General features: G+C 40.0%; 1 protein-coding gene across 1 annotated transcript in view; it reads left to right on the forward strand.

The window, feature by feature from the left end:
• DOCK1 (dedicator of cytokinesis 1) overlaps positions 1-15,158 on the forward strand; it is a 530,692-nt gene that overhangs the window by 68,078 nt on the left and 447,456 nt on the right. Inside the window, exons 3-6 of the mRNA XM_026650862.1 lie at positions 129-169; positions 2,799-2,854; positions 4,447-4,543; positions 11,351-11,499. Of these exons, the coding sequence (XP_026506647.1) occupies positions 129-169; positions 2,799-2,854; positions 4,447-4,543; positions 11,351-11,499 (343 nt within the window). The remainder of the gene's footprint in view (positions 1-128; positions 170-2,798; positions 2,855-4,446; positions 4,544-11,350; positions 11,500-15,158) is intronic.

Consider the following 15,158-nt stretch of genomic DNA (forward strand, 5'->3'; position numbering starts at 1 on the left):
TACGGAGAATTGAAATTCAGCTACAATGAGAAAATCTTTGTGGACAGAAAGAAAGCTAAGATATTATCCAACTCCAAAGGAGAATCTGTTGCAGTGTGTTAATAAACTTTTTCATAACTTTATTCTAGGTTGGTACAGAGGTTACACATTAAGAAAAAAATCAAAAAAGGTAAGTGTTCTATTCCCAGTTACAGATTCATTTTCTCTTGTAACAAATATTTGTTATAAACATATGTCAGATTCATTTGTGTATTGGATCTTTGTTTAAAAAGTCAACTAAGAACTTCTATAAAACTTAAAATCTAGTTGATCTGTTATGCTAATGTTAGCTTCATGTTCTGTTAAATACTGAATTACTCATAAAATGCAATTGCATCTTGCAAAGTGATAGCATTGTGATTTTCAGCCATTCTCTGTGAAAGATGGAGTAATCTTGCTTTCTGCAATGCAATTTTGCCTTGTTGTTGGCTTGAACTGAGCATAAAATGTCTGTTGACAGCAGACATTCCAAAACAAAAAAGGAAACAGCTGAACTATTGCCTATAATGTTGCATTTTAATTTTTTTTGGGGGGGAGGAGGGTTAATTTATAATAGTACTTAACCAGAATTAAAGATTTATAGTCTTGATTTTTACCTTTTAAAATAAAAATGTTTAGAAATACATATTTGCATACAGAAATGAACTTTGAGCTCCTTTCATTTGCATAGTCTTCTGCATGTCTAAAAGTAACCAAAGTAATTACATATTGAATTCTGTGGTAGGCCTCTCCCATTTCCTAACCTTTTGATTTTTCTATTCCTTTTTGTTATTTTTCTTTTGGGGTGCTACGTTAAATTCTTTTGAAGTAAAACTTCAAGAATGTGCCTCACCAAATTCTAAGTAGTGGGTATTTAAGTGGACTGAAATTAATTCCAGGTGCTGCTGTATTAATCTGACTGCCGCTAAATGTAGCAAGTCCTAAAAAAAACTTCTTTTGTTTTGAAAGATCTTACTGGTTTGAGAGAGATTTCCTATATTTAAAATGGGGAATTCCTATAGAATCCTTTTTTAATTGGTTGTAGGTGTGGTGGAGACTCACCTGACCTAAATTAACGCTAGTGCATCTTGATTGATTGTATTTGTATTGCTCCCTGTAGAAAACCTCCTGAATGCTGACAGTGTTAATACCTATGTATTCTTACTCTTTCTCATTCCATTTCCATTCCTCCGCTTTCTTAAGGATTGGAGCTAAGTAGAGAGAGAGAACTTCTTCCTATTACAATATCGTGGGCTTTCTGCTTCCTTTCCTTTCTTGGCTTGTGTCTAGATTTTGCAGCTGACCCTTTTCTTGCTTGCACATCCCATCCTTGACCTCCTGAGACTCTTTCCTCTGACCAGTGTCTCTTGGTTGTTCCTCTGGCACTTGGCATTTTCTCCTGCTTTCTGAGTCTGTTCTTCAGCTATGTTATTCACTCCTTTCCCCCCACCCCTCTTTTGTGTATCTAATGTGTTTCATATTCAAAGGATTGGGATGGAGGTTAAAAGAAAGTTAACCACTCAAGGGCTGTAACTTGGCTCCCTCCGTTAAATTAACTTGTGCGGGGGTTATGTTAAAGTGGTACTAACCTATGAAAAGTTAATGTTAATGTGTGCGTGAATACAGACTTTTACAGCACAAATTGCACAAAATTTGGTTCAGTTGTGCTTCTCTACCTTTGAGAGCTAGTCTAGGTAACTGGAAAACTTGCTGAGGTAAAATAAAATGTATCCATCTTTATTAGTGTTGGTGCTGAGTAGGATCTGAAACATAGCTTAGATGTTTGTGTGTTTATAATCTCAAAATGTCTACTCTTTTTGTGTGTGTGTCAAGGCAAGATACTTGGCCACTAGTTTTAAAAGCTGAGCTATGGGAAAGGTATCATCTTATCCTGGTTTAGGGGCATTTGTTAACTTTCAAATTAGATTTTAAAAGTTATGTCCTAATTCTAGGCTCTGTAATTGGGGAGGGAGGCAACAACTCGCTTTTAAAGTGAAGTTGTTTCAGGCAAGCAGCAAACTTCCAGCAGAAATCTTTTAAGATATCCGTCATTGAAATGTGTATGCCTTGCGATGGTAGAATAGGTTGGTGTGTATGTGTGGGACACGTGTGTGTTACTGTGTGGCCAAGTCAGGTAACCAAAGGTCATGTGCAACCCTAAGGTGGTAGTTCCTATAACAAGGAGTCTGTTGCGGCAGACAGGGAAGACCAGGGTCAGGAGGACAGCAGGAGATACCTTTAGAGAGCAGGAGTAGAAACCTCAGCTGGGAGAGGCTTAAAAACAGGATAGGCAGCAGGGTCTGGGTTTAGGAAGGAGCCATAAAGTCTGTGAGGGAAGATTTGTGTTGAATTGAGTTGAACTGTTTTTGTTAATGAACCAGACCTAGAGAGGGGATGTGATTTAGCCCATAAGTCTATGTGCCTTCTTCTGGGAACTGAGTTGGGGAACCTGAGGCAGTAGATGCATGAGCAGAGGGGGAAGTGCATCTCCTTACAGGCCACTGTACTTTAACTAAGGAGCTACCTCTGCTGTATAGTGCAGTTTTATAAAGATAATATATAAAGTTAGGGACATAACGGTTTTAAAATACACATACAAAATCAAATTCAGATCTGAGACATTCATAAAATAGCCTATTTAATGCTATTGAACAGAATATGAAAAATTCTGTGCAGAACAGTGTAGCTATTTGTTAGATAATAATTAGTCCGAATGTATGTATGTCAGTTTATATATATATATATATATAAAGTAACCAAACTCTTTTTCCCCCCCAAAGGGCATATTTCCTGCTTCCTATATTCAGCTTAAAGAAGCAATAGTTGAAGGAAAAGGGTGAGTTGAGACTTGAAGTTTAACAAGAATAAAATTTCCTATTTGTGGAAATATAATTTCTGTGCTTTTATGAGATAGGCTAATACCTCATTTCCTATTGGCTAATGAAAGGATGTGCTGAACACTTCAAAATTGATTCACAGATCTAAAAGCGAGAAGGGAACCATTAGGAGCAAATGTCTGACCTCCTGTGTACCACAAGCTATAGAATTTCATCCACTGATTACTGCATTGAGCATGATAACTTTTAGTCTTGATTTAAATACTCCAAATGATGGGGAGTTTATTGCATTCCTTGATAATCTACTCCCATGGTTAATAATTACCCTGACTATTGAGCAGTTGAGTTGCATTTTTAGTTTCATTGTTTCTGACTTCAATTTCCTGCCATTGGATCTTATGCTTTGCTCTAGTAGGGTAAGGATGACTCTAAGAGCAGATACATTCTCATTATGTAGGAACTTGTAGATGATGTTCAAGTCAGTTATTGACCTTTTCTTGAATAAGCTAAGTAAACTTAGCTCCTCATGGTAAGGTATCTGTCGTTTGTTGCCTTGCTGAGAAGCATTTCTACAAAAGATTATCATCTCCATCGGTGAATCCCAGTGCCAAGTTTTGTGGTGTTGTGTACATTCCACTGTCCTGAGTTCACTTGCCCACAGACGTTTTGAGCTATTATATAAAAGCAATTTATACTAATGGAAACAGTGCTACCTTGATATGTATGAATTTGAACTTTGTTACCAAGTTACTATACATGTGTATTAAAGGTCATAATACCGTTATAGAAGATCATTTAAAAAAGATATTTGTGAAACAAAAGTAATATTGAGTGGAATTGACAAATGACTAGCCAGATATGAACTTTAGTGCAAAGAATTAAAATATTTCCTCCTTTTTGCCTGATCTTTTTTTAACCCTCTTAAATATGTAAATGATAAAACTACTAATCATATGATTACTGCATAATGGCATCTTCCTGGCTGATTAGAAAACTACCACTAAGTGCTGCACTTTTGACATGCTAAAAGAGCTAGCTGTCGTTCCATACTCAGATGATGGACTATTTTAAAATAGTCATCTAGACACACCAATGGTGAACACCTACAACACAGGTTTTTCCAGTGTAAAAACAGTATTTTGCTAAAGGATCAATCATAATGGCATGGTCTCATACATGCCACATAACTGGCTTTCCCCCAATCGGTTCCTACAAAATTAGTACATTAGTACATTACAAAAGAAGTAAATAGTGTGATACATGTGGAATGTTAAAATTTGTGGAAATAATACTTAACTCTCATATAGTGCTTTTCATCAGTAGATCAATATTGTTATCCCCATTTTATAGATGGGGAAACTGATGGACAGAAGTGAAGTGAGATTTGTGCAAGGTCACACAGCAGGCCAGTGGCAGAGTCGAGAATGGCATATAGTGATATACTGTATAACTTGTAATATGTTTGTTTTTTCTTTTGAATCCTGTTGTCATGGAATTGGATTTGAAACTTAGCAATAACCACTCGTGTCTACAAATTGGACTATATTAATCATTTTACTATTCTACCAAAAATTGTTTTTGCAAACTTTAGACAGCATGAAACAGTCATACCCAGTGAGCTCCCACTGATTCAGGAAGTTACCACAACACTACGAGAGTGGTCCATAATATGGCGGCAGCTATATGTGGTAAGTAAAATACGCTGTTTTCCCCCCCTATATTTACAGTATTCTGGGCTTTATGACTTGGATGGAAAGGAGGAGAAAAGACAGATATTTAAAAAATTAGGAATAGTAGAATGTAAGGTACACAGAGTCTATTTAACCAAGGTCACTCTTTCCTTACTCTTACTCTCCCAAAGTAGCTCTGAAACTCATTTTACAAAGCTATTTTGGGGCTTCTGTGACAAGGCAACCTGGAGATTCAGGTGTTTGACATACCTCTCCATACTGTGCCATGCTCTGAAAACTATGGATATGATATGCAGGATCAGGGACTTGGAGAGCAGGTCTTGGTATAGCAGTACACCTCTACCCCGATATAACGCTGTCCTCGGGAGCCAAAAAATCTTACTGCATTATAGGTGAAACTGCGTTATATCGAACTTGCTTTGATCCGCCGGAGTGTGCTTTACCGCGTTATATCCGAATTCAGGTTATATCGGGTCGCATTATATCAGGGTAGAGGTGTATCTTGTGTTCTTATGAGACCACGGCATGCAGTAAGAGCTGAGAAATGATGCAACATGATTTAGTAATATGCCTGCCTGTGATTTCAGTCACTGCACCAAGAGGTAGTGATATGAGCAGGTCACCCTGGAGGGCTGGCTTTTTATCTGTGTTGTAGATTTTTTTTTTAGACCATATCAGATTTTTTTTTTTTTTTTTAAGTCGGAGAAATTTTTGGGCCTATCAAACTTTTCATTGATATTCTGTGCCAATTAATATCAACTCATGTAATATTATTAGTATTATTTATTATAATATACAGTACAGATGAGTAGTGTTTACTAGCTAGATCTTTATCCAGCTTAGGCTCTTATTTAAAGTTTGCAGATGAATCAGGGCTAGGGGTTGATCATACCAAACTCTCCAAACTTCATCTCATGAGACTTCAAATGAAATTTCAGCTATGTCCAAAAAGGAATCAGAAAATAGTCTCCATTCTGGGTTGGAATCTGACTCGGACCCTGTAAAATAGGGACAGATTTAGAATTAGGGATTCAAATTTGAAGTCTCTTTTCCCTAAATTTAAAAATGGTTTGGATTCAGGGTTCCAGTTTTGGCTCAGATAGCTTTGCAATACTGGGGGTAATATAATACGACATATTTTGAAACTTAACACAATAGCTACCTCATCCTGGAAAGTGTTACTATGACACTGGAATAATGGAAAGGAACTGTGCTGTTTTCTATTATTTTATAGGTACCATAGTTAGATATCTCATAATGGATGTTTCAAGGCTAAATCATTGTTAAGTTATTTGCAGTCTTCACACTGAAGGGACTATAGAACTATAAAGTGGTATAGGATCTAGCCGTTTGTTACATACTTGTGTGATCAGGTAATGAAAGATCCCTATTGTAATATTTATCTTTAAGGGAGAGAGATTCAAGGTTGTTATGACAAATTCAGAAAACTGAGATTAACTTTTGTGGGGGTTAAAATATCCTTAAAATGCATCAATAGAAGCCTTTTTGGCATATAAAATACTAATGGACAAATTAAATTGGTTTGTTTGGTTAGCACAAATTTTAAATTCTCAGTCTTGATTATTTTCATATGCATAAATTCTAAGTGAAAAGTTAGTACTCATTAATTAAACCAATATGTTAATATCTCTGTCTGACACGTACAAAACTTCTTAAAATTCAACAGCTGTGTTCTATGCATGCTTGTTTTTGATTACACAGTAGCATCTTACAAATGTACAGCAATAAGCATTAATCGTCTGTCAGATTAACTGAAAAACTACAAGCTTGGAGTTAGCTATGAATATTTTGTGATGATCTGGGCAGTTTCAGATAGTCAGCTTGTGTTTAAATATAGTGATTTAAAAAAAATCTGGCTGAAATGTAAACAGTATTATTGTAGTCTAATACCACATTAGAGGAGATGCAGCATCCCAGTGGTCTTAGTTTAAGGTCACTACAAATGGAAGATTAGCAAACCCATCTTCTTTAAAGAAAATGGGAAATTTCCACTTCAAAGTATGTTCTTTGCTATTTGTTGCAAAATTTCTAGATGTCACGAACAGCTGTATGAAATGTATGTTATGTTAATTCTGTTTTTATGGCAAAAGTAAAGTGAATATCCTGCAAAAATAAGATTTTGAGAACATAACTTGGGAAAAGTGAAGATAACAAGGAAATAAATTACTACTCGAGTGTGGTAATGAGCATGTTTCACATAAAGGGACACTTAAAAGAAGCTAGAAACTTCGAATGTTACAGGGTGAGGCGAATGATGCAAAATCCACTGCAGTTAATGGAAATGTTCTGATGGACTTCTATGGGCTTTGGATGAGGCCCACAAAGGAGAGGGAAGGAGAGACAAAAATGAATTATGTTGGAAGTGAATCAGAGAATGAGATGTAATATGATGCAGTTGAGGCTAGAGAGAGGGATTGAGAATATCAGATGCAAGTGAATATAAAGTAGAAATTTGACATAATACTAGAGCAGTAATGCTTTTCTAGTGCAAGAAAAGGATGTGTGGGACAGGATCTGGAAGGGACAAAATATGAAAGGGGCAGAATTGGGAAAAATAACTAGGAAGAACAGAATGAGAAATGACCCTATGTCCCGTACAGGCCCTTCACACCCCAGAAACTTTCCAGACTCTCTCCTTGAACCCCTAAAACAGCTCATTCCATACTCTGATCCCAGTGGCTTCCCTATGTCCTCCCATACTTCTAAATTATGTAGGGATCAGAGTCCTGCCCAACCCCCTGCTTCCATTGCTTGGGAGCATTCAGAGAGGGAAATCGGTGATTCTTTCTCAACTTTGACGCACATGGAGCTGCACAAAACTTAGCATAGGTGGTTGCGAAGTGGGGGGCATGGGAGGGGGAAGTTGGTCAGAAACTCCTTCCTACCCACATATACTTCTCTTATACCAATTAAACCATTGAAGAAGGGTGCCTAAAATGTGAAGTACTAATTCTGATATTAAATATACAGCATCTCTTACATATGAACAACCTCTCTATAGAAGCAAGTATCTGATCATATTGCATGCTGCTTAAATTCAGAACTTCTTATTGAACAGGGAATGTATGCTGCTGTCTTTGGCAGGAATTCATTGAAACTACATGCAACAGTCATTGTTGTGGTTATAAAGAGAATAGATAAATTGAGTCAAATGCTACATTCTGATCCATTCATTTGTAGTCCATGTCTTACAGATAATGCTTGCATTACATAACAAAATTTGATTAATCTCTGAAAAGAACCGTGGGTGGCCTTCCCGAAGGGGAGCTAGGTAGAATGAAAAGGTGGTAGATTTATAGAGTTTAATACCAGATAGAACCATGAGATCATCTAGTCCAGAGGTTCTCAAACTTCATTGCAGCGTGACCCTCTTCTGACGACAAAAATTACTGCACGATCCCAGGAGGAGGGACCGAAGCCTGAGCCTGGCCGAGCCCCCCTGCCTGGGGACACACAAAGCCAAAGCCCAAGCCCCCCTACCCTGGGTGGGACCAAAGCCCAAGGCCCCCAGGCCTGTAACCTGAGCCCCACTACCCAGAACTGAAGCCCTCTGGTTTTGGCTTCGACCCTGGGCCCCAGCAAATCTAAGCCAGCCCTGGCGACCCCACTTTGGGGTCCCGATCCACAGTTTTGAGAACCGCTGATCTAGTCTGACCTTCTCTATTACACAGACCATTACATTTCATCCAGTTATGCCTTTATTGACCCCAGTAACTTGTTTGACTAAAGTTAGTGGTTCTCAAATTATGGGGCGGGCCTCCCAAGGAAAGCACAGGAATGTGTCAAAGGAGGTGTGAGCTGTGTGCGCGGTTTTGTGTGTGTGTGTTTGGGTTTTTTGGAAGAGCTCTGTCTGTCAGCCCTGTGTGGCTGGGGCTCATGCAGAAGGGCCATGCATACCCGGGAGGTGGGGATAAAGGAGACAGCTGGAGCCCTGCCGCTTGGTCTCTCCTCCTCTCCCCTCCCCCTCCCCCCGCAAATTCCTCACCTGGAGGCGGCAGAGCTCTGGCTGTCAGCCCCCCGGGTGGCAGAAGCAATGCAGAGGTAAGGGTGGTAATGGGGTGCTAAGTCTGCTGTGAAAAGTGATATTGACAAAGTGATATTCACATTCCCACTCTTACTTCTGTGCTGCTGCTGGTGTGATGGTGCCTTCAGAGCTGGGCACCCAGCCAGCAACCGCTGCTCTCCACTCTGCCTTCAGAGCTGGGTGGCAGTAGATGTACTTGGGGGTGTTGTTGAGGGGAGGGCATAAATGACTACAGACACAAAGAAGGGGAGCCTAATCCAGCGGTTCTCAAATGTACTTGATTAAAGTATACCTTCCAGAAAGGCATCCAGTCTTGATCCAAAGACATTAAGGGATGGAGAAGCTACTACTATTCTTGGTAGCTTGTAATCACTCCCACTGTTTAGAAAAATTGTGATTCATTCTAATTTTAATTTGTCTGGCTTTGACTTCTAGCCTTTGGTTTTTGTTATGCCTTTCTCCACTAGATTAAAGAGCCCTTTGGTACCTGGTAGTTTCTCACCGTGAAGGTATTTATACACTGCAATTAAGTCATCTTTTTGATAAGCTAAACAGATTGAGCTCTTGCAGTGTCTCATTTCCTCCAGCCCTCAGATCATTTTTTTTCTTTTCTACACTAACAACTTTTCAACATTCTTTTTAAAATGTGGACCCTAGAACTGTAGCTTAAGTTTGAGCGCTTAGTTATCCCTGCTGGTCCTTGTGGGACTGATAAATAGCATTGAGCCTGATCATGACCTGCATGGGAGACCTCAGTGAAATATCTCGACTGCAGGAAGATGCTGGCAATTCCCTTTTGGATCAGTACTCAACCGGTGGCCTAGCATGTACTGCATGACATTATGATGTTGGAAGTGTTGACTTTCTGATCATATATAACTGAGGTTCTGACTAGGGTTGTCACCCCCTGAGGTATAAAAAAAACAGGACATCCAGAATGAGCCTGAGCCCAAAACACTAAAATTGGCCAGCTGGCAGTGTGTACTGAACACCCTTACTGATTTCCCAGGACAGCTGCGTCAAAAAAGGGACAATTCTGGAAAAACCTGGGCAGGTGGCAACCCTAGTTCTGACTACTTCTCATCTTTTTAAATATATCATAGTCTCTTTTTTAAGAATAGGAGGTTAACCCTGGTTTGCTGCCAAATGGCAACTGTGGTTAGTAATCTGTCTGCTTAATAGCTACTGTAGTTTCTCACCTGGATATAATTAGGGCCCTACCAAATTCGTGGCCATGAAAAATGTGTCACGGACTGTGAAATCTCGTCTCACCCCCATAAATCTGGTCTTTTGTGTGCTTTTACTCTACAGATTTCATAGGGGATACCAGCATTTCTCAAATTGGGGGTCCTGACCCAAAAGGAGTTGCAGGGGGGTTGCAAGGTTATTTTAGGGGGGGAGGTGTCATGGTATTGCCACCCGTACTTTTGTGCTGCCTTCAGATCTGGGTGCCCGGAGAGCAGCGGCTGTTGGCTGGGCACCCAGCTATGAAGACAGCACCCTGCCAGCAGCAGCGCAGAAGTAAGGGTGGCAATACCATACCATGCCACCCTTACTTCTGCGCTGCTGCTGGCGGCGGCTCTGCCTTCAGAGCTGGGCTCCCGGCCAGCAACTGCCGCTCTCCAGCTGCCCAGCACTGAAGGCAGTGCTGCCACCAGCAGCAGCGCAGAAGTAAGGGTAACAGTACTGCAACATCCCCTAGAAAAACCCTGCGATCCCTTCCCTCCCACAGTTCCTTTTTGGGTCAGGACCCCTACAATTACAACACTGTGAAATTTCAGATTTAAATAGGTGAAATCATGAAATTTACGATTTTTAAAAATCCTGTGACAGTGAAATTGAGTGAAATGGACTGTGAATTTGGTAGGGCCCTAGATATAACATTCACTTGCTGCCTAAACTGTTGTGTAGCATTGCTGTGCACTGTTAAGCAACCACTGCATCTCACTCCAGAGGTGGCCCTGTTTCGTGGTCGCTAAAGTTTAATCCTGTGTGTATTTATATAAATATTATCAGAGAAATTACTTCTTCCCTCTCAAATATGGAATTTCATCTCCCTGTCCCCTGCTTTCTACCTTATTTTCCCCTCCCTAAAAATATTATACTGCTCTGAGGTGCTGGAGAGCCTATATCAGTTCTGAGCTAGACAGGTTTAAGATCTGATTTCTTGCGATCCCAGAGCGCTGTAAACAGGTATTCAATATCATCATAAATCCGGAAACACCTCTTCTTTTAATGGCAGAACAAGTCCATTGTCCCCACCCCAGCAAATTATACAGTATTATATTAGTCTTTAAAACCAAAGTGTTTTTTCCTATATTATTCCTCTAATGTCCCTGCTGTCTGTCTGTCCTTTTGAATTCTGTGTATATAACCATATAAACAAAAAAGATGTTTATAAACAAATAACCATATAAACAAATAAGATGCCTTAATCCTAAACGATTCACTGTATTGAATAAATCATAGTCAATGTTTTAAAAGAACTTAGTCTCCTAAATCAGTATTTAGGCACCTAAATAAGAGGCAAGACTTTCAAAAGTGCTGGGAACCCAACAATTCCCATTGAGGGGAAAGCACCATGCTCAGCACTATTGGAAACCAGGCCTCTAATTTTGGAGCATAGCTTTAGACACCTAGTTTTGAATCTCATGGCCCATGTTTTTAATTTGTCATATAAAAACTCTAAAATGTGCTCTGTTATTTACCTTTTTAAAATAACATTGACAGTCTTGTTTAACTATTTTATTTTCAAACAGCAAGATAACAGAGACATGTTCCACAGTGTACGACACATGATATATGATCTTATTGAATGGAGATCACAGATACTTTCTGGAACTCTACCCCAAGATGAGCTCAAGGAACTGAAAAAGAAAGTGACTGCCAAAATAGATTATGGAAACAGGTTTGTGATGACTACTTCATAGTGTGCGCTTCTTGAGGGAGTGGGGGGAATCAGCCTTGTCGTATTATACAGCAGTTCAAAGGCACCGCATATATATGAAGAAAGTAGTTCTGTAAGGAGTAGTACTTGTATTTTAAGTAGCAATCTTTTTAGAGTATGGCAAAGTGGGAAAAATTGCAATATAAAAGCATTTTGATACAGTACAAATTATAATTTGTGTACTAGAATCTTTCTGTTAAGCTGTCACTCATAAACTTTGTGACACCATCAATTTGATGTCAGATTAAAACTATGATTTTTCTGAGGTCAGCTGAAAGATAAAAATGTTCCTGTCTTTGAAAACCCTTTGACAATTCCACATAAACTGTTGCTGCCTCTCTAGTATCACCAGCTGTTTGCACTCTGAACTTGTTAATGCTGTCATGCAGTGCTAGAGGATTTGTCTGGGAAATGTGGGGTATCTCATTGTGCTGCTGCTTGTGTAGTATCTAGCTTGTATTAATGGTTATACTGTTAAAAGTTGATTAGATTTCATAAGCATTTATATTCATCCAGAAGATGAGGATAAAAACCAGAAATGGCACCTAATTAATGACAGATGTTACAATGGGACATGCATCAGATATGTCAGCAACTTAGATGAGGTGACTTTTGATTTAAGGCTAAGCCTCCTGAAAACTATTTGGATGGAGGGAATGTTGTGTTTGAAAATTGAACTGGTTAGCTGTAGATTAAATCATCCCACGGTAAGGAGGAATGTCATACTATTCAGTTGTGACATTATTTTTTAATTGAAAGCGAGGTATCTTTCCTTGCTTATACACAAAATTGGAATCTGGTCAAAGTAGCATTCTCAATAATGAGAAGGTGGGGTAATATAAGGTTATTGAACTCCTGGGGATGGAAGATTGATCATCCAAACTGTCTTTAAGTGCCACTGTAGTATGATTAGCTCATGAGAATTAGCTATTTGTGCTTTGCTACTTAAATACTGCAGGTTCTTCAGTTCTTGTGCTCGTACTTTTTCAGCAAAAATAGTGGTGATAAAATCACTAACTCCATTCAGTAAGTAATTTAACATTTATAATCCAAGATGCGGTCTGTTGTACCCCAGTAGACAGTTAACCAGATGTTGTTGATATTATTTGTTTGGCTACTGTATTTTACCATCTGGTTAAGGAGTTGGTTAAAGTTACTCTGAATAACGTCCAGATGCTCAGTGTTCAACTCAATAGAACATCTTGTACTGTGTCTTTTATTCATAATGTTCTGATGGACTAATTAAGTGATCAAAACATTCCCTGTAGAGTATGGGAGAGAATTGAATTTGAACTTTTGAGTAAATATGCATATTTAAAAGGGTGCAGTATCTTTTTAGTGTAGCCATATATCATGTTTTGCGTAAAATGAAATAAAATGACAATTTCTAATATCCAGATATAAGAAATATTTATTATGCATTAAATATATACTCTCTGGATTTCATGTATGTGCTTACGTTTTCCATTGTTTCCTGAAAGTAATTATATGAATGGGCTTTTATATAAATAAAGGCAGGATATTAATTTTATTGTGTTGTGAAAATCAAAAACTTTATCATTGTGGATTTATGGACTTTTGTTTTTTAAATGGGTAGATATGAGATTATGAGACTGGATCAGTTTATTGTGTATAGCTGACAGGTTTCTTTTTGGGGTTGAAAAGCTGATTGTAAACAAAATGAAACACTTGGGAACAACTCCTTAGTCATTGACATGTTTTCACAAATGTCACCTGTAAGTAGGGTGACCAGATGTCCTGATATTTGGGTCTGTTTCTTATATAGGCTCTTATTACCCCCCACCCCCATCCTGATTTTTCACATTTGCTGGTTGTCACCCTACCTGTAAGTTAAAGAGAAATGAAAAGATAAAGTCAAAGTAGTTTTTGCTCCTGTTCATTTGACAATCTGCGCCAGCGGGTTTCCACTCTGTTGTTCATAGTTGCAAGGCGGAATGATCAGTCACTGAGTATTAGATTATTTCCCCACCCTCCCGACCCCCCCACCCGGCTACACTCTTCTAGATACAGGATGGCTCCTGTGCTTTCGTGAGCTCCGGGCAGAAGCATTTGGCTCCTCACAGAGCAGACAACTGCCTGAATCGATGTGCCAAATATTTCCAGTGACAGGCCATAGTTGTTGTAAATCCTCTCATTCTGCTTCCAAACCTAGGCTAAGAGTGTCTCTGCTCTCTCACGGCAGGCAGAAGAGGGTCTCATGTCCACACCTGTGGCAGCAGTGGCAGATGAGGATGCTGTGCCTGCTCTTTATCTCAGGCTTCAACCGGAGAGTCTAGCCCTCCTTAGGAGCTGAAGCCAGTCAATGCATATTGCAAGATTTCCTGAACTGTCCTCTGGCAACCCCACTGTCTTTAGCACTCATGTTCCACTCCAGGGCAAACAGTATTTCAAAGATCCCACTGTCACAGATCCAGTTGGGCATCCTCTTGCTGGCTACCCTCCAAACTTGGAGGGAATCCAAGCCTCTGTGTCCCTGGATGGCTTAAGCCTCTCAAGCCTGAACGGAATCCAGCCACCCCTCTAATCTCTGGGTCCCTTGGCACACGCTCTGGGTGCACACCTCCTGTCCGCACCTCATCTTGAGAGCTGGAAACTGCTGTCCAGCTGCCTAGCCCCTCTAGGCTCAGTGCTGACCCTTCAGATTCCCTCGTACTTAAGCACATCTTCTCCCAGAACTCCACCCCAAACGTGCGAACTTTCTGGTTTGCGGTGGAATTCTCTCCGATGGCATGCAGTAGTTGTAAAGCATTTTACATACAGGAGAGGTACAGGTCTAACACATTTGCTCTTTTTGTCATCTGCACAAACTTTCCCCCAGCACTGTGCTATTGTGCATGCTTCAAGGACAGATGTAGTCTTTGATGCAGCTGTTCTTTGATCTCTACTAGATCGGTCATCCTGGCACCCACCCCCAGAAGTTTGGACGCTGCTCGGAACTCATCTACCGTGAAGGACCCATAGAGACAATTATTCAAACAAGGAGAGATTACTTACCTGTACAGTAACTACAGTTCTTTGAGATGTTCTGTTTCTATTAATGCGGCACTACCTGCACTCCTTCCCCTCTACTTTGCAGTCCTTGCCTTGGCTGGATTGCCTAGTTGAGAAGATACCAGAGCGGCGATGGGTCCACCCTCCCTTGAATCGGAACACAAGGATGTATAGGGCGCAGATGCAGATCTTGCAGACGCTACTACCAAAAATCTCAGGTCAAAAGCCTGAGGGTTTGCACACATCTGAAGTGCAGCACCCACAGGGCTAAAACATCTCAAAGAACTGCAGTTACTGTACGGGTAAGTAACCTCTCCTTCCGTTGGGAACCCTTCTGGGCTCAGGAAAGAAGGGAGGGCTTCCTGCTTTATGCAGCCTCTAAATGCTAAATTGCTGGAGACACAGCTGGAGACAAAAGACCCTGACCCATCAGCTCTTCACTATTGATAACTTTCAGCCCCTTCTGTCAGGTGACATCCAGCTCCGTCTCCCCAGTTGACCAGAAAGCCTGTAGGGTGACCAGATGTCCCAATTTTATAGGAACAGTCCCGATTTTTGGGTCTTTTTCTTATATAGGCTCCTATTACACCTCCCACCCCATGTCCTGA

Source organism: Terrapene carolina, unplaced genomic scaffold, assembly GCF_002925995.2.
Source record: "Terrapene carolina triunguis isolate 2854851 unplaced genomic scaffold, T_m_triunguis-2.0 Scaffold95, whole genome shotgun sequence".
NCBI lineage: Eukaryota > Metazoa > Chordata > Testudines > Emydidae > Terrapene > Terrapene triunguis.